At 45.3% G+C, this 25,323-nt stretch overlaps 3 protein-coding genes across 3 annotated transcripts in view; 2 read left to right on the top strand and 1 right to left on the bottom strand.

The window, feature by feature from the left end:
• The first annotated feature begins 31 nt into the window (after positions 1-31).
• LOC121598454 (transmembrane protein 39A-B) lies at positions 32-1,772 on the top strand. The gene is made up of 3 exons (XM_041925338.1): positions 32-610; positions 673-1,458; positions 1,539-1,772. The coding sequence occupies exons 1-3, from the start codon at positions 287-289 to the stop codon at positions 1,770-1,772; spliced, it is 1,344 nt and encodes a 447-aa protein (XP_041781272.1). The 5' UTR covers positions 32-286.
• A 168-nt stretch (positions 1,773-1,940) lies between these two features.
• On the bottom strand, positions 1,941-2,520 carry LOC121598459 (LYR motif-containing protein 2). Its single transcript, XM_041925342.1, has 2 exons — positions 2,276-2,520; positions 1,941-2,207 (listed from the first exon to the last, which is right to left on the bottom strand). The coding sequence occupies exons 1-2, from the start codon at positions 2,312-2,314 to the stop codon at positions 1,941-1,943; spliced, it is 306 nt and encodes a 101-aa protein (XP_041781276.1). The 5' UTR covers positions 2,315-2,520.
• Positions 2,521-3,130: 610 nt separating this feature from the next.
• LOC121598452 (cyclin-dependent kinase 12) overlaps positions 3,131-25,323 on the top strand; it is a 34,517-nt gene continuing 12,324 nt past the window's right edge. Inside the window, exons 1-2 of the mRNA XM_041925335.1 lie at positions 3,131-3,229; positions 4,682-5,258. Coding sequence (XP_041781269.1) covers positions 5,172-5,258 — 87 coding nt within the window. The 5' untranslated portion in view covers positions 3,131-3,229; positions 4,682-5,171. The remainder of the gene's footprint in view (positions 3,230-4,681; positions 5,259-25,323) is intronic.

Raw genomic sequence — 25,323 nt, 5'->3', positions numbered from 1 at the left:
TTGCAGCTGTCACAACAAAGGGGCAGCGTTTTTTTTCGTTTCGTTCCGGACAGAACAAAACAATACACAGTTGCGTGTTCCGGCGGTGGTTCTCGGGTCGGATTAATTTCACATATTTTTTAGGATTATCGATTGCATGGTTTTAAAAAGTTGCCGATGGGGTGCTTCCACTGAAATTGGAGTTCAGTCTTTTGCTCAGTAAAAGTCGAACATTCCGGACCGTTCCTTCCCGATGGTACATTAGAGGAGTACTACTAAAAACAACCGTAAAAAAGCACTCCACACCATGACTGTAACGATTAGAAGACTGCACCGGGGACATCCTGCGTCGACGGCGGGACATTATGCAGCGTCCCAGGCGCTGGCGGCAAGTGGCGCTGCCGGTGCACAGCAACGCAGCAACAATCCGGACAGTAACGGCGAGGAGGACGGCAGTGCCATGTACACGCCGTTCCCGAAGCACGTGCCGTACCCAAACACGGAGCAAAGCTCGGAGCTGATGAACGAGCTGTTCATATTCGGCTTCACCATCATCGCCAGTGCGACACAGTTTTTGCACCTGTACCGGTCCGTCTGGTGGTTGCCGAATTCGTACAACCGGCAGGCGGTGGTAAGTTATTTTTTTGTATTGAATTGAAGAATGTGATTAAAATGGACTTCATATTTTTGTAGAACTTTTACCTTATCGACTGGGATTTAGCCATCTTCATCGACATTATGGCGAGCCGGCGGCTCCTGTACTGCTGCATCCTGAGGTGCATCGATGCCAACTGCCCGGAAGCGTACGCGGACGTAAGCAGAAAGGTGGCCAAATACACGTTCCTTGCGTTTGTGCTCGCGTCCTTCGTTGGCTGCGGCGCGCAGATCTACCAGAAGGCGAGCTACATCCATCTGTTCGTGCTGAGCTACCCGCTGGTACTGTACCTGATGATATTCGGCCTCAATCTGGAGCAGTTTCTGCGCACGATCGTCGACACCGAGCCGAACTGCATCAACGGGATGCCGCTGCACAGTTGCTCCTCCAGTGCGGGCGCCATCCGGACCGAGATCGACGCACTGCGGACGGATTTTAACGCACGCTGCAAGCAGATCGTCTTTACCTCGCTGCTGAACGCGTACTACGCCGGCTTCGTGCCGTGCGTGCTGGCCTCGAAGCATCTGTACTACAACAACTTCTGGACCACGCAGCATCTGGCGTGCGTGTTTGTCGGCGGGCTGACCATGTGCGTCACGTACTGCTTCCCGATGCGGTACTGTGACGTGTTTCACCGGGCCGCGCTACACCTCGGCCAGTGGCAGCGGGTTAGCAATCGGTCGAACAGCGTGCCGACGTACACGTGGTCGAAGACGAACATCTACCCGCACGGGACGTACGTGCGGCACATGGGCGAGGTGTACCGGTCGGTGGGCTACTGCACATCGGCCGTACCGGCCAACACTAGCCATTATAGATTTTACGTAAGTGGTGCCACAATGTCACGAAATTGTGCCAATCTCATCCGTGAATGGCTTCTTTTTCATTCTCCCCTCTTTTGCAGGCCATTTTCAGCAACCATATCGTGATCTATCTGACACTGTTCGCTGTGCAGATGCTGCTGATAGTGCTGCAGCTGGCCATATTTGCGCTCACCCCGGAGTGGCAAAACGTGCTCTCGGTGGCGTTTCTGTTGCTGATCAACTTTTTCACCCTGTTCCGGATCGCCCGGGACTACTTTATCGCCCGCCGGATATACGCCAACGAGCCGCTGTACCTCGGTATGCGCATGCAGTAGAGCATGGAAGGCCCTCATACATCTCAGCTCAGTTTCTTCAGTTGCTCTGAGCAGCCGCTAGCCGGGCGGTTGTAATTTATTGAACTAACAACTATGAACAATCAATACATGAACTCTAAGCGTTACGAACGAAATTTGCACAATCTCGAAAGGATGTGCCGGTAGTTCCTAGCTGCGCTTTGTTGCGTCCGAATGGCTGGCCGTGTCCGTGAGGCCCGTTCCACTAAGCTCGAGGCTTGTCTGTAGCTCCTTCAAGCTACGATTGCCATGCTGCAGCAGCATCTTGATCGCCAGCTCGTCCGTTTGATTGCGATTGTTGCGAAAGTCGGCCCGCGCCCAGTCGCGTAACTCGCGCCGGCTGCTCGCGTCCGGCACCTGGCGGATGGTGCGGAATATGGTCCGGTAGAGTTTGAGCACCTCCTGCCGCAGCATAAACTGTGGCAAGAAAATAGCAAGCATGGTAAACAAAATGCTAAATGATCATAGACCGGGCGCTGCGCTACCTGCTTCAGGCTAAGTGCTGCCTTTGGAAGTTTCGACATTTGTTGTAAGGTAAGTCGTACTTAAATTACACTTTCAATAGTTAAACAGACAGGTGGACTAGAATTATTACACGGTTGTAAACATTTAAAAGCTTAAATTGCTGATAGCAATCGAAAAAACGTATTTTTTTTTGGAAGGACTTATGTTTGTTGTGTTTTTGTTTTTGAATGTTGTTCAATCGATTGAAGGGATAACCCAAAGAACAAAATTTAATACTGGGCCTTCTTAGATTATGTGACGTCTGTTTGCTGTCAAACAGTGGCGTTTATTTGCAATCAGCCTGTTATTCTAGACAAGGCGGTTGTCCCTTTTGTATGTAACTTAATACTTTTATTCCAATGCTGTCATTACTTTTTGCTTATTTTATAATGTTTACAATCTAAATCTGCATCATTTTTTTACACAATCCTCACACTAAACTTAATAAATATGTCTATTATTTATTGAACATTGAGTATGTATATTTTTAAGATCTTTTACAAAGCTGACGTTACAAAAAGCAATAAAATGATAATATCTCCTTTATAAAAAATCACTGTACCTTTAAATGATCGCTTGGAAAATGATTTTTTAGAATTACCAGTCTATTTGTTGCTTAACAGGTTTAACATGCTGACATTTTTACATCAAGCAATATAAATAACAAAAAATAAACTAAAAAGCTAAAAAAGCATCTCAACAACTTCCAAAGAAAGTGTTTAATTTTTATCCCAGCACACGTGCATGCGCATTGCCCATTGTGCACAGGCCGTACGTTCCACCGCATGGACGGTGGCTGCGTACAAACCGGTACCAACTTCCCATTCGTGTTTGGAAGCGCGCGAAGTGCACACGAGAGTCGCAGCGCACGCTGGCGTTGTCTGTTGCGTGACGATTTTGCAGTGTGTTTGTATTTTGTGTGCTTGCTGCGAGTGGTAATTTCTTATCAAATTAAACATATCTTGTTTGTTTTTGGTTGGATTAAGTGATAAAAGCACATATGTAATATTTAACTGTTTATTTTTAAATGTGAATATCCAAAAGTTGTGAAAGGAACTAATTCAGTGATTACCCATAGGTGAAGAGGTTTACAATGCGTTTAAATACATAAAATTGCATTTTGATGTGCATAGTGATGTATAAAAATGGTTGAATTTAACCGGAGTTAGTAATGCAAATTCAACACAATATCCTGGCACCCTTCCGTGGATCAGAACTCGACAAAACGCTGCCAACCAGAGTTTACCAACAGCTGAAAATGAAACCTGATATCTGAGCTTTGTGTACACCACCAACCCGATGGTGAAGGTGTTCTTGATCATGTCACGGTTGTGGAAACAATTTTTTTTATGCTGTGTGATTGTGTTTTTATTGAAAAAAACGCTGGACATTTTTAAGGGTGCCTTCCTATCTAGATCCGTAAGATAAATCCGCATTCTTTGCCCACACGTGCGGTGGTTGCGAGAAACGTTTTGCAAGCCGTTAGATGTAGAGATGAATTAAATGTGAAAATAGAAATATTTGATACGCGTAAAGAACGATTAAAGCATTTATTTAAACATGGTCCACACATGGTGCAATGATGCAAACGCTATAACAGATCATCCCATTCCACTCGATTAAAGTGGCATCCGATGAGTTTCTGCCCATTGCTCAACGTTGCTTTCATGCGCCGTAAACACAGTGCCGCGGTTAGGGATCAATTTCAATCATTAGCATACCAATCTTTCTATATCGAACGCACGCAGGAAGCAGGCCGGCTGGCTGGATGGTTCGTGCCAAAAGGGTGCTTGTTTACGTTTTTCCCATTTTTCATCGCATATCACATCACACGCGGGACTTTCTTCCGCATCTTTCGGGGGGCGGGGGGCGTGGGGTTTTGCAGGCGTGTTTGATATAAAAATACATACACCGACCGATTTGATCGCGGCGATGTGCTAAAAATATTATCCTAAAAAAGGGAGAAACTGCTCAGGAAGAAATTAAAATGGGGGTACCGTCTTGGAAGCAGCGAGGCAGTAGAATCGGCCATACAATGTTGCCATTCCTGTGAATATATTTATTAACATGTCAAAAAAAAGTGGCATTAAATTTAGAGTGGATTTATAAATAGACGAAGGAGTAAATATCTCTCGCGAAACATGAAATATTGCTATGTAAGCTATGCTCGGTGCCAGTGCGAGTGTGTGGTTGTATGTGAGTTAAAGGGTCACCGAGACTCTGAGGGTGTTTGATATTAGATTTTGCTGATTGCCCAACTGCAGCTGAACACGTTTATAGTGAAAAGAGTTTGTAAATTAAGACAGATTGTTTGTGCGATGAGTCAGTTATGATACAAATTTGTAATGAAATAATTTAAATGTATTTTTTCCGTGCTTGTTTTCCAGTCGTAAAGCATTAAAAAAGCAGTGAAATTTGCTGAAATTAAGTGAACAAAGTGTGTGTCCGGAAAATCCCCCTGAGGAGAAAGCATTTGAAAATACACAAAGAACCAAAACCTTGGAAAAATTGGTAACGTTCTTCGCGAGTGGAGTGAAATCATTGCGCAGGGGGCCCCGCGTTGCCGTTTGCCGCGTGTATCGTATGACATGGGAGGAATTTGGTGGCATGTGAGCGGGATCACATTTCGTCTGGTGGTACGGTACGCGCACGAAGAGGAACCACTGCGCCACTATCACCTTCCCTGCTGGTAGGCAGTCAGAAACGTCTGACACTGGTCAGACAAGAATTTAACATAAAATCGCGCGCTAGAAAAAAAAAACTACTGCTTCCACGTGGTGCGCATTTTGCGCGCAACTGTGTGTCTTTGAGTGTGTGCTTGTGTAACTGTGTCGTGTGTGTGCGTGTAATGCAACCCTAAGCAACGGGTGGGTTACTATGGCGACGGCATCATCTTCGGCGAGCACGTCACCGCCGCGGATAAAGGTGAAGAAGGAAATCTGTACCGATAACGACACGATCAAGGTGAGTGTGGTGGGAAAATTGGGCCAGAAAATCGATCCTGACTGAAAATAAGAACGCAATTTGTTGCAGGGTGGTGTACGGTGGCCTTGCTAGTGCGCCACTGCTGGTCATTTGAGCCCGTTGCATTGTGCAACGGCACCAGGGCAGTACGTCACCCGTATCGTGTTTCATCGGCACGCGTGCTTCGGGTGACACGCGGAAGAAAACAGAAAAATCGATACCAATCGATCCGGAGGGGCCGTTTTTCTTGACAATTTTTTTTTAAGCGCAGAAAACGGAACCCGGTGAAACGTGTTGCGTGATCGGTAGGGAAGGATATTACATGAATTAATTATGAAAATGGTAGTCCAAAGCTGAAAAGTGAGTTGAAAACTACAATTGGATAACATTGTTTAAAAAAGACCACGAACAATGTTCTTTTGCTTCATTGCTAGTTTTATCAATTTTAAATTGAAATCATTTTTTTGTGATGAGAAATAATTTGTCCTTTCCAGCGGAGTCAAACACGTGCGTTGGAAGGAAACATTTAAAATAATTTAATGTAAATAATAATTTAATTAAAATTCTTACCATCTTCTACTTTGGAACAACAATCGTTGTCGGTCGTGGCCTGTAGTCTGTAACACTAATGGGCATGGCTTTCTATGACTTATTGATTACTCGTAGCAGGATAGTCAGTCCTACGTCGGGGTGCACGGTCCATTCGGGGTTTGAACCCATGACAGACGCGAATTGACGACAGTACTAGGCCTTGATCGACAACGGTTGTTGAGCCAAAAGAAAAAGAAGAGAGAAAGACCGATTGGCAGCCAGCATCCTTGCGCGTAACTCAGCTACCATGCTATTTTCGTTGCTGACCTTTGACCCGAGATAGGTGAATTCTGGTAGGGTCGCTGATGTTACGACCGTCTATTTGGTCTTTAACTCGTTTATCTGCAATCCGAGGTTCTCTGCCGCCTGCTCGATCCCTAGGTAGGCTTCTGCTTCATAGCCAATGCTGTTTATATCATCAGCGTGTGCCAGGATCTGGGTTACCGAAATATCCATCCTCTAGTCACAGATGACCCTCTCTAACGCCAGATAGAATAGCCCGTCCCCCTGGCACAGACCTTTGGTGGTAGCCTGAAGGCCCTGAGAGTTTTCCATCCATCTTGGTTGGTAATAGTCGTTCTAACAAGCCTTATCAGTTTAGGCGGAATTCCAACTATTTTACATCCATACAAAAATTCAATCCATTCTAAGTGCGGATGTGAGTTTGACAACACTGGAATTAAGCCCATTTAGCGCTGTATTTGCAAAAAGTGGCGCTGGAATAGACCTTTTTCGTCGTTGGGTCATGTGACCGAAATTGTAATCACCAGGAGCGTTCCAGCTCCTGTTTGGTCCTTTAAATCTCTTATGTTTTAATTATTCACACAAAAAGCCACATAGCCTGAAAAACGAGTGGGTAAAAAACCCGTAGAAAAGTTTATTTAAGTAAATTATAGTTTGGTAAAAAAGAGAAAATTAATCGATGACGTTTTCTAGCCGTGTTATGATGTCTAAATTGTCCATCAAAAACGAATATTTTGACACAAAAGTACAAAACACGAGCTTAGCGTCACGTAATCGATAGCTTAATCCTGGTTTCCCCGTCATGTTCTTTGTTTATATGAGCTGAGTAGCTGAGCCATTACTTCCAAATGATCCTAGATTTGTTTTTTTGTTGGTTTGCGTGGAAAATGTTTGCTAACATGTCCTGGTAACGGTTCAGCTGAGTTTGTACGCCTTACGTCAGCATAGCGCCTGGTATGGTGAAGTGAACCGTCCGGGTTACCTATTCGGTTACATCGGACAAAACCGCTAGTGTGGAATTGCAATTGGAGCTTGCTGCCGTAGTCCCTGCCCGCCCCAAAAACGGGACGCACAGCACGCATCCTTACACAGTGGATGCGAATTTCGGAGCGCCTTGATGTATGAAACCGTACCGTAATCGTACCGGTTAGGGCCAGGGATGCTCGGGTGTCTCTGGTTCGTAATTGGACCGCTACCGCTGGACAGCCTGAGCCTGAGGTGATGCATAGACATGGTGCTGCGTTTGATGGGTTGACGGGTAGTACACCATGAGGAACTATGAGACTTACAGACAGGGACATTGGAAAAGGGTAAATGAGATGAATACGATGCTTGAAATAAGTAGCTTTCCCATCATTTATTAAATTTATATCATGCCAATTGTGCCCTAATTAGACAAATATTGCTTATTCAAAAGAATGCTTGCGTTCTTGGGACATCTTTGTTTGACAATGTTCATTACTGGTCTGGTGTCATATTACGATTTTCCGTTCATTTTCATGCCTTCGTTCGTCCGTTCGTCCTACCAAGATCAGCTTACCGTGTCGTGTACAATGGTGTGTGCGTGTGTGGTAGAACATTGTGCCTTTTTGCAAACCCGACTTGGCAAAGAGTTTCGCATCGCTTGATTTATTGGGCGCAGCATTTAGAGAACGGCATTTAATTCCGACATTTTTCGTGCTGCACCGGCCCCTTAACGCTTTTGCTCGACAAGCAGAAACAAAATAACCCTCCCCCCCCCTCCGTACTGTATGGTGCCCTTTACCCGTGGGAGAAGCAACAAGTAGTAACGAGAGCACTGCTCATCCTCCACTCATCACACCCTACCCGTTAGTAAAAAAAACAGACACACACACTTTATCACGAACATCCTACCAGACTTTGATGCAATTTACCGCGGCTTATATTTAGTCCTTCTCGCCGCCGGATCGTCGTGGTCGTATCAAATGAACCACAGTGGGGCGGGGAAAAGGATTGTGCACACAGGGCGGGTTTTATCTTCCCCCGGCGCTGGCCCACCACGAGACACCACCACGAGGTAATGATACGTGGCAGTGCGCCGGCCCGTGAGATAGACGAACCCACAGGGCCCCGAAACGACGGCGATGTGCCTTGTGAAGTCCTCTACAATTTCAAACGGTCGGGTTTAGCTGCTGCACACCTGCCGTTGTCAGTTTCACGTTTTTTTGGGTGTAGCCGGAGAGAGAAAGAGAGAGAGAGATAGAGAGAAGGGGTCACAGGCCGCGTGTTTGATCGCTATTACCGCACCACGCTGCACGATGCTCTTTTTTGACGCTTCTATCGAGGATCATTTTCACTGGTCGCAAGGTGCGAATACACGAGTGAGTGTTGTGGAGTGTTTGTTGATGGGTCGCTCATTAATAATTTGGCCCAAGCATGCGTGCATGTACATTGTCGTGTGCTGTGCTGGGGTAGATTAATTTATTGGATATCAAAGCAATTGGAAAAGGGCACCTGGGGAATGGTGACATTGTTGCTGAGCAACCGCATGGATCATGGCGATCGTTTACGTGTATTTTTAGTCCCTGGGAAAAGGGTCTATTTTTGATTATTATTTTTTTTTAATTACATTCATGTCGTAAATTATTGTAATTTAAATTCATGTTTAAACAGCTAAAGATACATGATAAGTTTGGTTTAATATATTTTTTATTGAACTAACTAACTTTACCTAACTAACTAACTAACTAACTTTACTTTTTTATTGAACTAACGAACTTAACTGACTATTGAACTACTAACTTTTATAACTAATGTCATTAAGTTATCTTATACTTTTATTCATTTTTGGATGGATTGTCGATTATTTTTGAACATTATATGATATAGTCATTTTTAAACCTTCATCGCCCCAAAATAGTGCCCCCATAATGACACTCGAAATGAAATGGCTAAACAGAAAAACCATTTAAAACCGTCACGGCCGATCAGCAGCCGCGATTGAAATGGCTATCCATTTCCATAATTTCCGCACGTGAAATAAAACACGCAAACATAAATCCATCGTGTCACGCTCATTCACTTTCTATCCGTGTGTGTTTGTGTGTGTATGTGCGATGGAAAACGCGACTCCACGCACTGGGTTTTAGCTTACCGTGTGACACCCCCTTCCTCCCCGTTTGCAGCGCGAGTGTGTAATAAATTTGGACACGGACAGGGTTCTCTCGGCCCTCGGCAGGTTTCGATTTCTATTTCAAAGACAGTTTCCCGGCAGTGCTTTTGTAGTCCGCTCGTCTCCCGCGTTCTGTGTGCCACACAACACGGCCAACACAAGGCGTGGAAATTTAAGACGTTTTCCTCTCTGTCGTCTCTTACACGCGTAGTCGCGCAGCGTGCAGCGTGCAGATTTTGACACAGAAAAATTCGTTTGGAGGCGCGTGAAGGTGTGCGCGAGTCTTTTTCGATACGCTAAAAAGCAAACTCATTTGGTTCGGTCGAGCTGGTGAAATAGTGAGAAGCTGGGAACTTTGGGGATTGGAGTGGGAGTGGGACAACAAAACTCATCCGTTTGACGTTTCAATGATCATGGCGTTTGTTTGATCTTTCATTGCTATGATTTGTGTGTAAGATCTGCAGTGACATGCATGACGCAGATGAGAAAGAGTTGGTTGGATTACAAAAATTAGTGAATGTATTTTATAAAATTAAAGTTTAATTTTGATGCACTAAAACACCAAGTTGCTTAGCTTAGCTTACAAAGATTTTGGATTTTGGATGATTGCAAAAAAAGGAAACCACTTCAGAAGCGTGCGCGAACAAACTACGGTACTCCGTAGCGTCTAAAACGAACTCCGTGCGGGAGTTTGTGGACGTCGTATGTAAGCCTGTTGCGGCATCTACAAGAACTTGGAACTAATAGACAATAATCAGAGCATCGAAAGAGAGCCCGGTTCCGAATGGTCAACGACCCTGAGTGACAAGAAGCTCCAAACGATGCTGAAAATGAAGAGCCGGGGAAAAGACCCTACATTGTTGCGTTCGCTTGGCCCGAAGGTCGAAGCAATCGGCCAAATAGTGAAATAGTACCTAAGAAAGATGAACAAACGTATCAGGAAGCAGACATCGCGTCCACTGCGGCAAGCAATGCCGCCAACACTCTATGTGATCATTTTCGGGAGAATTTCGGCGGAATTTCGATACGACACCCTAGTCCGCAAACTGGTCCAATATTTCCCAGCTGCGTCTTACAGAACTTTTCTGGATCAACATGATGCAAAAGCTCTGCTCCAACAATTTTGTCGCAAAAACTGTGGAAGAATTGATAAAAATCGATGTAGATCTCAAAAGCATACCTACACGCATTTCTTCGTCCGCCATGGTTAACATTCTGGGTAGGTGACGACAGGCAACTCGCGGGGTCGTAGATTTATTTCCGTTGTATCCGTTGTTAATTTGTTTGCAAATTTACTTGTTAAACAATGGTCCAACGATGGATATTACGAACCTTTATTCTCTATTTATTAGGCTTATTGCCGAGATGATAAACCTTACTTTGATTTTTTTAGGTATTCCTTGTACTTTGCGAATTAAAAATTGGTTAGCGAATATCTTTGAGCGTCAAGCGGTCAAGAACATTATTTTACTACATTATTAACATTATTAAAATGGCTGTGTAATGTGTCTATTTTTTTCATTTTACTTAAGAAATATCACTCCAACTTGCTTGGATTTTATGGATTTCTGAGACATTCTTTTATAGCAATTTTTCATCGTCTCAATGGAACTTAGGTTCTTTAAAGCTTGAACGTATTCTTGATCTATCTTTACCTTTTAATGGTCGTTATGATAATTGCATGCAATCAAACGTAGAATGACTTACACGTAACACGCCCACCGCTGGTAGCAGGTAGCTTTATCACAGCTTGCCATGCCAGCACCGCATCGTACGTTACTTTACACCGTGTTCACCGAGTCACTGAGGGTTTTTGGTTGCGTAGAGGTTTCTTTTACATCGCAACAACGCTCGTCTTTTCCCGCATTGCGTTGCGCTGGCGTACTTTTCCCGCTGACAATTGTGTCCTGTTGTTTGACTTGTTTGTTTTTTTTTGGTCTCTCTCTCTCTCTCTCTAAAGTGTTTATGTGTCTGTGTCTGTGCATTCCCAAAGCTCAAACTCATCAGGTATCATTTTTCACCAACCCGCCAACTGGAGTCCCCGGCAAATGAGGTGAACCATCGGTTCGTTAGCGGTAGACAAGCAAAACGGGCTAAGAACGGCTACATACATGGAAAAAATAACCTACAAAACAATTGTCCCGAGTAATGACGGGTCAACGAATTACCCGGGCCTGGGCCGATGACGATGACGATCGGTCAACCCAAATTTTCCCCCACCGGCTTCACACAATTAGCTGCTCAGCGTCTATAGAGGGCCCGTCGAAGGAGTTGCGAGGGTTGCAAAAATGCTGCAGCAAATGGTAAAACCGGCTGAAATTGAATACTACCCCTGCTCCGTCCGTATACTGCTGTGAATCAAATTGACAAGCGGCACCAGTGCAAGGGTTAGTGTGATAAAAAATAATGATACAAAACAACAGTAAACCCGATTCAATTTTAACGCTTTTTTTAGAAGGCAAAAAACACAAATATACACGTAAATGAATGAATAGCGCAATAAATCGATCTTGCAGATTTTATTGATTTTACCATCAATTTTCAAACAAATCAATTGGTTTGATTTGCGCTACAAGAAGAGGAAAAAATCTGCTTATCACACACTCACCCCTTTGTCGGTAAGGGCGGTGAGGGATCGAACGGTTCCACAGATTTTCACTGTGATCGTCGGTGTAATGTGATACTGTTTTTGCATTTTTAATTATATCTGTCGCTGTACGTGCGTATGCGGTTATCCGTTCGTCTTATTGGGGTTCGTTAGAGCTAGTCGTTCGGTGGCCATTTTTAATGCCGACTGTACTGGTTGGTGTTGCATCTTTTTGGGAACGATGAAATTGTGTTTTTTTTTTAAGTTTCTACCAACGGGTCAATAAATTACGCTTGTGTGGCTACCACTATCTCAACATCTTTTCACATCTCCATTTCATACACTTGAATAGGGATTGCTTTCACAGCGTTTCTCTTAGGTGGAATGCCAATAGGAAGCATTTTTAAGCGATTTTTGTAACTTATGACAAACAAATTTGGCATTGCTTAGCAATTAACTGAAAGACCTACTTACAGTTTCTTCTTCAAACCTCAACAAAATTGGTTCCCATGCCCCTTTGCGATAACCCTACCAAAATGTGACGCGTCTGTGTCGCGTAACGGAACGGGACGAGAGACGTGATCCGTGCTGGAAACGATGGCCGGCGCACGGTGAAATGATTTGCTAATTGAAATGCGATCCAGTGCGAATGAAGTCGGCAGTTGATAACTTGATATTCTGGCAGCTACACGGCACTACAGGGGCCGGGCGGACGGTGGTGCGGTGCTCCGGTGTCCCATACAGGTCGCTCCGGAACTGGAGCGTGCTTGCAGCGACAGTGCGAAGAAGCCGGTCGTGATTACCTGGTTAATTTTGGACTTTCTTCTCTTCTTGTTACAAGTTTCACAAGAGACTCGTTACCACGCAGTGGTGTCGAATAACGGGGCCGTTTTTGTGGAGATTAATTTATACACACAGCTGTCGTTTGAGTAATATCGCGGAGTGAAGCTCCGGTACGGGCATTTCTGTTACACTGTTAAAGTATTAGCGTGTTTTTGTTGTAAAATTTTTGTTTTAAATTTATTGATTATCCCTGGAGAATCCCCTCGTAGCAAGGAATGACTATCCGGTTGCGTGGTCGGCATGTCCGCATAGGACGTTACGCCAAGTAGAAGAGGAGTCAGACATTAGAAACATGGTGGTCACTTAGCGACCTTAACCTACTGCAGGAATGAAAGAAACGCTTCGCAAGATACTATATGCAGTCTTCAGAATTGTGTAAAGCTTCGAGAAAACTATATATAGACCATGTTTGCTTACTTATCAGTTACCTCTACAGCTCTACATTCAGTTTCGTAGCTGAAGTATCTGGTAGAAATTACATCACCAAGTAAACTTCGTTCAAACCCTTGTGACTGCCGGCACAGGACGAACCTAATTAGATACATATTTGTAAGGTTATCGTATGATAAATAGATATATTTGCTGTAGCATTTACCTACAGCAAGGTTTCTTCTAATACATTCAGCAAGGCTTCCTTGAAAAGCAAATCGTCCTTCTAAGCATCTTTCTTTCGAAGCTTCCGAGAGTTTCTTCAAACGAATGCAGACAAAATTTGATAAGGCATGGTCCTTTTTAGTACTACCATATTGTATCCCTTTTATTTGTTAACAAGTTTCTTAACGTTGGCAAAATGCAACAAACTTGTTTGTACGAGTTGTTGCTCTATTTTAAAGTTGCCGTGCTGCGTTGCCTAGAACTTTGCGCACTCTAGGACCAACGTCACATTCTTGCTGCTGCACGGATCGGAAAATTGTGATCCTAAACTCACCGCCTACCGTTCCAACCTAGCAACTAGACCGTAGAACCAATATTGGATTCCTGTTAGCCGCATAGTTGCCAAAGATGACGAACGACGAACGCAGGCGATGATGATGATGCTCCGAAGTATTCGCTCGAATCGGTCGCCCGATGCACATCGCTCGGTATCGCGTTACCGCCAGCAAAACAGTTTGGCCGGGCGGAGAAAAAAGAAACCCGGAGCTCTCTTGGGTTTGGTTTAGATTTTCCATCTATTACCATCGGGTCCTCTTTTGGTTGGTGCTCGAGCCCGGCCGAGGGCGGTGCAAATTGAAAACATATTTTCCACACCATCAGACCACTGGCTGCGTTTTCAGACGAGCACGAGCACGGGTGTGTGTGTATATGTGTGTGTGAGCGCACCTCGATACTAATAATGTTCCGTAAAAGACACGCATGCGGATACATTTCGTGCACACGTCGAAAGTTGAGCGAGAAGCGTGAGCTTTGGAAAATGCATCACGGGAGCGTCGCCAGAAGGGTTTGGGTGTGAGCGGGTTGCTGGGTGTTTGGTTTCGGATGAACGAAGGTATCACATTCCGGTAGTCCGGTGGAGAAGTGGAACTTCCCAGGATTAAATAATGAGCGTGGTGTGGTTAGGGAAGGGTGGAACGCGGCACGCGGGGAGCAGATCTTGGGTCAGCCGGTCGAGGCGGTTCCTCGTTTCGGTAAATGAGACATTTCAAGGTGTAGAGTTACACCTGGTGCTCTAGCTCTTGGAACCCATGATCTCTGTTGCTTCGCTCACTCCCGTTTACCGCTCGTGTGCGCTATTGTTCTCGGGCGCGATGAATGTGACTAATGATGCTGGACAGTCATTAGAAGCCTGGTCGAACGTCTGCACGGCCGTGCCGCTGTACAGAGCCCTGCGGAAGGATGGAATGGGATTCGGGTTGCAGCTACGCATCGGATCCTGGTACCGGTGATCTTTCGTAATGGTTATCATCAGTTTGCGTTGCAAAGGGAAGGAATCTCTTGAAGATGCTTTCGGTATCTTCGTAGCTATAAAACAACGTCCCATTTAAGTCTTACGTTTGACGGTGCTTCGTTATGTGTTGTAAAAGAAATAACCTTTAGCACGGCTAAGAAGCGCCATTCCAGGGTGTTGTGGAGTGTTACTTGATGGGTTGATCGATCATATACTATTCTCATAATATATTTAAAATATCGAAATGTTTTTAGGTCGTTATTATTCCTTAGTATTTCTGTCGTGTTGATTCTTTGCACGGTAGGAAATACCATTCTATGAAGTTGGTTGAACGCTTTTTCCAATCTGAGATTTCATTTCAATTCGGCCTTCTAATGAGCTCCCTGTAAACATTATAATTGCTATGTAAAAGTCTGGAGAGAGTCGTGGAATAGTGATAAGCCTGATGTAGTCCAAACTTTGATTAAAGTTCTGTACTGGAAGTTCCTATATATTTGCCACAGACATTGTCATTCTTCTAAATGAAACTAACAGTCTGCGATGAGATCTACAGTGGAGTCAGCAGGTTTTACAGCACTATTTAGAAGGAGATAGTCTGAAACTCAAGTAACCAATCCAATTTTCCAAGTATGTAATATTCATAAATAATCTTAAAATTAGGAGCATGACCTCTGACATCTATGCTCTCAAAGTTACTACGGAAATTCATTACTTGGGTCTCGCTGCATGTTGCTTTAACTACAGTTGTATTGTTCTCCATACATGTTTAGTACTGCTTGACTGTAATCTGACAACCGGTTGACTGAAACCAACTCGCAAAACAATAACGAAGGTACTCGTGCAAAATCGTGCTCGTCTCGCTAGTAGCTGCCACATTTGCGCGCGCTCGCGAACGATCCTTCAATCGAGCGTTGCCCCTTGAGCGTAGTAGTAACCTGACGCGACAATCGGCCGAAAAAGGGAAAAGGGGCAAACCGTCATCGCCGACGCGAAACACATGGTTTATGTTGGTGTACGGTAATGAATACAGAAGAACTCTAAACCAGAAAAGCGAATGGGGAACGTTTCATATTACACGCGGCCCCCACAGCCAGCTAGCCGGCGTGTGCAGAAGCATGGGAAATTTGCATCGTTCGCGCATGCAACTCGGTAGAGAGCTAGCGTGTGGCGGTTTTTATACCCCTCAAATAATTAAACATTTTATGTGTAAAATACAGTTCCAGTAGTTGCAATTTGAATATCGAGAATTTGACAAAATCGCTCGTTTCCGCCGTGCTGATTCGCTCGGAATCAGATCGCGCAGCAGCGTCTCACATATCTCTGGCAGATCCTCGCACTGTGATAAGGACTTGTGATATTTGTGTGCTTCTCCGACCTTCTTTTGCACTGACACGGACAGCCTCCGGAATGCGCTTCGCATCCCGTTTTCGAGGAATTGCGCCAAAAACAAACTCATCGCATGGTGAATGCGCTGCTCGGTTGCCGCTGCCAAAAAAACACGAACGCGAACGCGGGAATCTCCGTGCTTGGTTGCATATCCGGTTACAATGATTTTTATCATCCGATGGAAGGGAAGTTGTTTATGTGTCTGCGTGTGTGTGTGTGCGCATACGTGTGTGTGTGGGTCTGCGTGTATATATTTTGTTGTTGCTGCTGCTGCTGCCGGTTGCGTTTCTTCCGCTGGCTGTTGTGCGGACGGGGTTTAGATTTTTGGGCCGTCGCTCTTCATCTTCGATGGGTTTCAGTTTCGAAAAGTTCTCGCCTTTCTCGCCAAACCCCGAAGACGAACCCATCTGCGAACTCGCTACGCCATTTTGGGGTGGCCATCGGGAGGGTGGTGGGTGGTTGCAGGACGAACGGGCTTCAGTATGGTTCCGGTTACGCGCCGCACTGAAACGACCGTTGGCAGTGAGATGGGAAAGCAGGCAACGATATCCCATGCACGGGTCATGCTGCTGCTGCTGCTGCTGATGATGATGACGAGCTGGGAGGTTTTGCAGTGGGGTGGGACGATGGAGGGGAAAAGGGGTGCGGCAGGGGCGGGTGGGTTTGTTATTGGAGACGAGGGCGAATTCGTACGCTAAAATAACACATAATTTTCAAACGTTAAAACATTATTAAGCAACTCGAAACCGTCGCTCGAGTATCGAATTTGAAACCAACCCGGTCCTGGCGACCCGGCGTTTTGGAGAGGGTGGGGGGGGGGGGTTTCGACGGGTCGGGGGAATGGCTTCAACGTCATCAAACTGTGCGTCTATGAGGCAGTAATAATGTGGTGATGGTGGCCGGTTGATACACTGGACCGCAGTGGGGCCGTCTCTTCTTTTGGGGTGTTCTATCCACTATCGGAAGGATCTAGGGGGGCAAATCTCGTGTGAGGATGTTTGTGGCAAAAAACTGTTATAATTTGTTATATTAAATTAAAATTGAGTTCTATTTATATAAGATTAATTAGTCTTTTTTCGATGTACATAAATATATTTATTCTAGAGATACGTTTTAATTTTTTTGTAAGTTGTTATAACTGTTATAGGGCCCCTTTCCGTTATTAGATCGTAGGCTGAATCGGTTATTAGATCGTTATTAGATCGTAGGTCATTTAAGCTGGTCAGCTGTTTACATTGTATAACAGTTTTCGAGTAGTTATCAAAGAGAGTATAGTGTAAAGGTGGGCTTATCCCAAGGTGTATGTATTTAGCAGGTTGATTTTTATCTTTTCTACTTTTGAATGAAGAGTTTAACAATGTTTTGTGTATTTGTCAAGCAACCAGAAAGCCTATTTCAGCAAACGTTTTCACCCGTCCTGTCGAAAAGTGATATTCAAATTTGGTAATAAAAACATATACTTTGATTCTAGCTTCCACCACCTCTTTAATGCACCTTGGAATGAATGTAAACCTCACCTTGTTTTTACCATGTTTTCGAGCAGGTACTCGAATCTAATTCTAGCGTGGAGGCTGAAATAATCTAGGCGGAAAATCGCAGGCTAGTTTTGTGTGTAATAACTGCTATACTTGGGTAACAAAAAACTATTTTTGTATCAATGAATAAATCAGTTTTTGTTAAGTTTTTTATGTCATTTTCAAATTTGTGCAGCTTTTGATAACTGTTTTAATTGTATAACAAAATTAGTATAACAAATTTTAGAAATACTCCTTCACGCTTAAAGTATCAAGCTGTATTATAAAATGATTTTCAAAGAATTGATTGATGCATAGTACATTACAATGAAAGCAATTAAAAAATGAAAACAAAAATAATGATAGGTAGCCATTATTCCAAACCAAGATGTGTGGCATCGTTTCTCATCTTTAGCTTAATTATTTGAACCAATTTTACTTGTGTCCGATTGATTCATTGAACATTTCCTCTGCTCGTCAATTATCTTAAAACAAAGATCTTACTCGTAGAATCAAAATTCGAAGACAACACCACCCAGCCGGTACGGACAGGGACAGCAAACAACCCCGGGAGGGGTGTGTTGAACCTCATGAACGGTACCAAACCAGACGCACAAGCGCACGCGTGTACGCTCGCGACCGGTTGCTCGCTCGCTCGCTCGCTCGCTGCCACGGGTTTCGTCTTCGTTTTTTGGTAACCTGATATCGCGCCCGTAACCCGATATCTTCCGTCAATGCAAAACATCTTGCCGGTTGCCGGTGTCTTGAGCCGTTGTGTGTCCCGCGTGTCCAAACCAACACGCACACACACACACACACACGTTGTGCGTTATTCGTAGCGTACCGTGAGCATGGTGAGAAGTTCCCACACGACCGGGTGGATCGTTCGAAATTGGCAACGGCAACGGCAAAACAGTGTTGCGATTGCGCCAAACGGCCGCAACCATCACCCAATCCCTTTTTAGGAAAAGGGGGGGGGGGGGGCGAGCTGGATTTGCCCGCCGGACGCTGAGACGTTGAAGACGCTGATGTCCCGTCAGGTCCCGTTCTCCAGGCAGGATGGTGATTGGGGCAGGATTGTGTATCGCGGGAGGCAGAAGCAAGCAAGCGAGCAGGGGATGGCGGGGCATCCAGAGGTTGGTGGGTTTGGGAGCTCGGGTTCGGAGGAAGGAAATATCAGATCGTCCGCTCACAGCGACAGGGCGAGACAGCGTTTCGAATGGCATTAATTAGGTCCATATTTTGTGTCTGCAGTGCAATAAATAAGTGTGTCCCGTTCATTATCCGCTCAAGGATACGGGCTGACAGCTCGGGTTGACAAAACCACATAGACAGTGTGTGTGTGTCTGTGTGGGTTTGGGCGGAATGGGGATGAATTGCATTGATAAGCATTCGTTTCCTTTTTTGGTATTTTGAGGCTAACCAAAAATGTACTTTTGATGAGCAATGTTTCTTCTCAGCAAATGAAGAAAAAATCGCAATTTTCTGAAGTTCAAACAGAAATCACGTTCAAAATTTCACTCTCTTTGTATTCACTAATTGTGTTAAGCTCAAGTACATATCGATTCTGAACGATCTCATAGTAAAAAAACCCTCAAAGTTATGCTTAGTAATAGATTTTGGTGACATTTCCACTTGTTTTCAATGAGCGAAATTGGTCAAAAAGGCTCCTCCACCAACGAACGATCATTTAATTAAAGCCGATCGCAAACACTTCGCCCTCCGCTCAGTGTTAAAATTAAATTCTCAGCTTACCCTCGCGATACAATGTAGTGGAATTTGGTACGCATCCACGTGCCCATGCATATATACATCATACGAATTATTAAGTGCATCGGTTCTTCGTCTCGCGACGATCTACGAACAGAAGAAATCGGGAACTTCATTCCGGCAACCAGCCAGTCGCCAGCAGAGAGACGATGATCGTTGATCTTTCCCCGTCGTGCGAAGGGCATTGAATTGAATATCAACCGTAATTTTAGAACTTCTCGGTTTGGCATTCGGTCAGCTGCGAGGAATTTGTTACATTGACGCCAAATGCAGTGGCCCGGTGTTGCTTATCATCGTGTTGCAAGTTGTAATTGATTTTATTTCGTGTTTTGTACGTTTGTTGTTTCAGTTAGGATTTGTTTTGTAAGGTTTTATTTATTTATTTATTTATTTATATGTTTATGTTTGTATTTACACGTGTGTTTGCTTCTTCCAAGGTTTATGAATTTGCTGATTGGTCGTGATATACTGAAACGTCAATTTGTATTTAGTTGGCTTTTCAGATTTTTGTTTTTACTTTTTGAACATTAATTTGTTTCATTTTAGTTGTTCTTATACGTTTATTCTTTATTTCTTTCTTATTTTTATTATTATATTGGTTACTTCAAGGAGTACCCATCAATTCCGTTGCATAAAAGATGTGCATTTTTCGAGATTTCAAGAAGATACATTACTCTAAAGGTATAACTCAAACGCAATATCATCCCTGCGTCAGCTTGATCCACCATCGCTTGATCTCTAATTGGACGAAATTGAGCCGCACGATAAGTTTGGCCCGCGCCATGGTGCATTAGTCAAGCTTTACATTGCCCGTTGGCACGGGACGGCGGAAAAGATGTCTCTGGTCGGTTTGTTACCTTTCCTTTGCTGCCCGCCTTTATCCATAATCGCACGAAGGAGCAGATGCTGCACCAGTGCTGCGTTGACCCCGGGCCAAAAACGCGAACACATGGGCGCTACAAAGTATGTGAAGTGATATGTGCACTCCCATTCCTTCCTGTCAGCGACGACGAGCGAATGAAACCTTTGGCGAATGCGGCTGCTACGTCGTTCAACGATGTTCGATGCACTGCTACAACACCATCGATCCTTCGATTTGGTCCGAGGCAATCCAAAGTCGGGACAACGGTGTACAGCGGGCAAGTGGCGCAATAAATCCCCGCACTCGGCAAAGGGGTACGCAAACGACGCGAGGAACGGGTCGCGAGGCATTGATCAAGCACCGGCCAATTGCGAACCATCAACCGAGGCCAATCACTGCCACATTCGCATCCGGGGGACGGGCGGCCCACGTGAACGATGCTCGGGGCCGGCAAGGGCGCAATGTGACACTGTTCGTTTTCTTATTCAATTAATTAACTTTAGCCGTCATCGTGTTACAATACTTGTTTATTTCCCTTGTCCTCCTGCAACGGGAGACGTTTGTCAACTGCACCAATCCACCAGTCTCCGTGCCTGTGCCGCTGCTAGCCATGGGGAGGCATGGATGGGAGTGCCTTATCGATTTTCAACGTTAATCTTCGTCGCATGGAATGGAGAAGGAATCTGAGCCGCTACGCCGGGTATGACATTTGCAGCAGCAGCAGCAGCAGCAGCCGCCCGACTCTCACTGGAGGTGCACAAAGAGCGGGCTGTGTGCGGTAAATGAGTATCACATTTACACTTCTTCAACATCCCGAAACCTCCCCTCCGCTGCTCATTGTCGCAGCGAGCAGCTAGTCGTCTTTCGGATCTCCGTTCTCCATCAAGCAGATGCGATCGATCGCTCCATCGCTACGGAGGCACGAAGGCACCAAGGCACCAAGGCGCACTGTTTTGTTGGGTGTAGTACGTGCTCGGAGTTATATTGCTCGCGGGGTGTACCAGCCAAGCTACTGGCACACATCTCCGCTTTCTACCGTGTGTTGCCGTTTAATGAAATGCAGACACTTTTCGTTAGTTTCCACTTACAAGTAACGCATCGTTTAGTGCGCTGCAATGGACCGTTTTGCCGATGCCGGATGATGCTGCCGAGAGCCGGAAAGGGGGTCACACGGGGGTCGAGGGGTACTGTTTTCCTGGTAATGCTGAAAACTATTGCGTGCGATGCTTCGATAATAAAGACGAGCGCAGCTTGATGCAGCTTGCGGCGAGGTATGGGTGTTGATGTCTCGGACGAACTGATCCTATCCGTTGGCGCCCGTTGCTTCAAATTACACGCAGTTTTAAGCACAAGCAATGCGAACGTTTCCGGACCTCGGGTACCACCCTGAGGGGGGGACGATCTACGCACTACGGTGCACAGTTAGTGGATTGAGGAAGTCGTGCAGATTATGTTGCTACACTGGGTGATGCAGTTCAGTGTGTAGTAAATATTCGATACTAAACGATGAGCGAGAAGCGTCGAAATTCTTCATCTCAAATATATTGTTCGTAGGACTTGGCAGGGCGGTTTCTTGATGAGAATAAATTGGTGGATTTAATGAGCTTCATGAAGATTATAATTACTATATTGGAAGCTTATTATTTTTCTTCCTTGTCTTATGAAACACGCTTGCTAATTCTCTTGTTGGATACTCCGAAAGTCATGACCAGCATAACTCTCTTGCTGTACTTTAATGGCTTATGAACCTGGAAAAGGTTATATCTTGGATTAAGAGATTTACTAGATACGTTCAAATATAACTTATCATCATCAATTATATCCATAAATCCATATTTAATTACTGGAGTTACGCTTAATCTGCATGTTAAAAAGATCCTGTTATAAATTGGAAGGATAGACGATCTGCAAATTCGTGTAGTAGGCTATGGCTAGCTGAAATGTTAGGCCACACATGTTGCCAAGATACGCTTCAAGTACTAGAAGAAGGAAATGCTACAGAAAATATCTTTACTTATAGAGCTAACTTCAAATGATAATTTCCAATTCTTCTACGCCATTGCACTTGAAAACCCCTGTATCTTAGACTCTTAAAAGATTCTTTCACAAAACTGAATTTTAAATTCGTCAACTATAAAAGATAGAGCTTGATGGATGCGTAAGAAACGGAACTTAAACGGGCTTTTTTATATGCATGACAAGACTCATCACTACGATCACGATCAGTCATTTACATACCAGAGGACCAAAGGCCAGGGCCACGGCATGATGTGTTCAAGGCTTTAATAGATTTATTGTAGCACAAGTTACAATAATCTAGTTTCGTTAAAATAAAGCTGTGATCGAAATGGGGATCGAACATAACCACCAACGGCCCCAGTTGTTGTAGGAGCCGGTGCGTCTATCAAATAGACTATCAGATCCTCTCGATATGTGTACTCATCTACGCTATATAAGCTAACTGGATTGATCTTACCACGTAGTCGAATAATTGGTCCAATGCGCATAGACAGTCAAGTACTAATTGGATCGATTAAAGTTATCAGGACTGTGTCTAAATCCAATGTATCGATAAAAAGGATTGACTCGACAGTTGTTTGCCCAATGGTCAACCAACTTTCTCCTTTCGCCTTCTTTTCGGCTCCATCACTATTGCATAGACAGCACCGAACAACACATAAACGCATTTGCCGCTGAAACCAAGCTGATGTTTCATGTTTTATTTTGTTCATGTTCGTCTCCAGATCACTCTCACGGGCCACACGTCTCCGGCACCAGCAAGCGCCATCGATCGAAGTGTGAAGTGGAAGGCTCTCGAAGAGGTGATGATAGGCATCGGTTACATTATGCTTAGTTTCGACCAAAAAAAAAAGAAGCATTGGTGACCCTTTCGCGTGTCGCCTTTCATGTTACGCAAAGTAATCGATCAGACGTGTTCATTTGCCGCCTCCCGGGGGCCGCCTCTCGTGTACTGGATACTGCTTTTCGGGGTCCATATCCAGTGGGCATCATCAGCCGAAAAACACTATTGTAGACAACGGTTTAAACGATCGATTAACGCCATGAGGGGGGAGAAAGAAATTCGATCCGCTTCGCTACGGAATATGCCCTTCCAGAGGTGACGATAGCGTATGCGTGTGTGTGTCAGTGTGGAGGCAGACCAAAAGGAAGAAACGAAGTAGGACACAGCAGTACCACGGTTGGACACCTTTTTTGCGGTGTGGAAGCTTTTTCTTTCGGTTTCACACCACTTTCATGTGTGTCTCCCCTGCCCCGGTTAGGACACGCATCATGTCGGGTCGGTGTGTTTAGGCTGCGGGTTCTAGTGTCATAACTCTGTGTGAGAAACACTCGCGCACACGTGCATTAAAAAGTCACAAAAATCGTCACCCACTCGTAGAGCTGCACAGCGAGTTGGTACGCGCACAGGAAACTCAATATTCTAATAACCCGTTCCCCTTTTTTAGTCCAAGGACAAAACGTGCGCTCGATTATGTGGACACTCTTCATTAGCCCCAGTGTCGCAGCGGAATTCTCAAATGGCCGGTGGCGTACTGGTCTTGTGTCTTGGGACGCCCACGGAATCCGGGGCTAATTAATCCGGGGCGCGATTGTGTGGACACGATTTACTACCGTTCGCTCTGTGTCTGTGTCACTTCTCTCTCTCTCGCTGTTCGAAGGCCGAAGTTGCGAAAGCAGCCCGCAGCCTGGTATCGGTATCGAATTTCTTCCCCATCGGCTAGGGTTTGTTTTACCAAAGAATTAATATAATTCCCCTAATGCCCTGGTGTGTGCGCGCGTTGCCAGATTGTGTAGCTGTAGATTGCTTCGGAGGAGCGACAACGCAGAGAAGATGTTGGCAGTAGATTGAGATCCGTGAAGGAATGAAAAACAACGCAATAATGCCCGAAAGTGGAGTGGCTCCGTTTTCGTGGAAGAGATCCGCAAGGCGAAAATAATACAGCAACAATCTGTCCCGATAAAAAAATGGCAGCCTACGGGGTAGTTCGCGTTCTCTCCTGATTGGAGATTGTAAATTGTGAACGCTATTACCCTTTTCGGGGGCAGCGCAATGGCAGATCAATCATCACATCCGGCCGCGGCTACTGGACGTTTACAGCGAGGCGTTTGCTGAAGTCAGACACGAACCACTAAAACACGTGATTTGGCCCTTGTGGTCACAGGAGTTCCGTTTCTTTTTTTTCGCAGCGGTGACAAATTGATCGATTGCTTCGATAGGACCGGCGAGAGGCAGGGGGTCGATGGGAAATCTATCCGCGCACAAGGCTTTTTTTCTAGACAAGCGAAAACAAAACTGTGCCTCTCGCGCGATTTGTTGTCGATTGGAATGAGTCGATATTTAGTTACGCGGATCTCGAGCGGGGGTTTTGGGATTTGGTGGCCCCAAACCAGTGGGCACCACACGGGCACCGGTAATGTGCCCGCGTGAGATCTGTACCCCCGATTCGCTGGGTGAAGTGTGATAAATTATTTAATGGATTTGTTATACGCCCTGTGCGCTGCTGTGGTGAAACACGACCGTTGCGTCGAAGGATTCGGTTCTCGCGCGCGCGCGCGCGGGCTCCTTCGCACGGCTTGCGCTTTGAGTTTCGGCGTTACGCGATCTATCTCGCACGGAGCGGGGAAATGTTTCCAATGCGCAAGCACCATGTCGCGACCGTGTTGGGACGGTTTTGGATTTGAAATCGATCGCTGTTTTTATGTTTATTTAGAAGGTTTGCGTTGTTTTGTTGCTGTTGTTGTTGTTCGTTTACGCTCTCCGATTCGCTCGCACAGGGAGACACGGGGAACGGGTACTACTTTCCAATCACCATCGCTGCCTTCCCCCCTCTCCCACCCTTCAGATCGCGAATAGTATCAGCTTTCGTGCAGCCAGCTTCCTGCGGCCCAAAATGTGACCAGCCCTTGGCTGGGCCCCGGCTTTGGTTAGTTAATACTTTTGTTTTTATTAATACTAATTTATTGGTTTACACTCGATTATCGGGCGATCCGAGTTGCCCGTCACCGGTCACGTGGTGGCCTGGGTTCCCAGCTGTCCAGTCCAGTCCGGACCGAACGCGTCTTCCAAAAAATGCAAAACAACTTCTCAACGGAACGGGTCGGGTGGGCTGGCTGACTGGCTGACTGGCTGGGCGTACACAATCGGCACTACGATGGGTATCAGCTTTCCTCGGTGCCTTCCAGCAGTAAAAGGGGCCCGCGTGGCCTGCGAAGAATTAATTGCTGAAAT

This window comes from Anopheles merus, chromosome 3L (assembly GCF_017562075.2).
Source record: "Anopheles merus strain MAF chromosome 3L, AmerM5.1, whole genome shotgun sequence".
Lineage (NCBI taxonomy): Eukaryota > Metazoa > Arthropoda > Insecta > Diptera > Culicidae > Anopheles > Anopheles merus.
The sequence above is the reverse complement of the archived record's forward strand: the minus strand, read 5'-3'. Positions and strand labels throughout refer to the sequence as shown.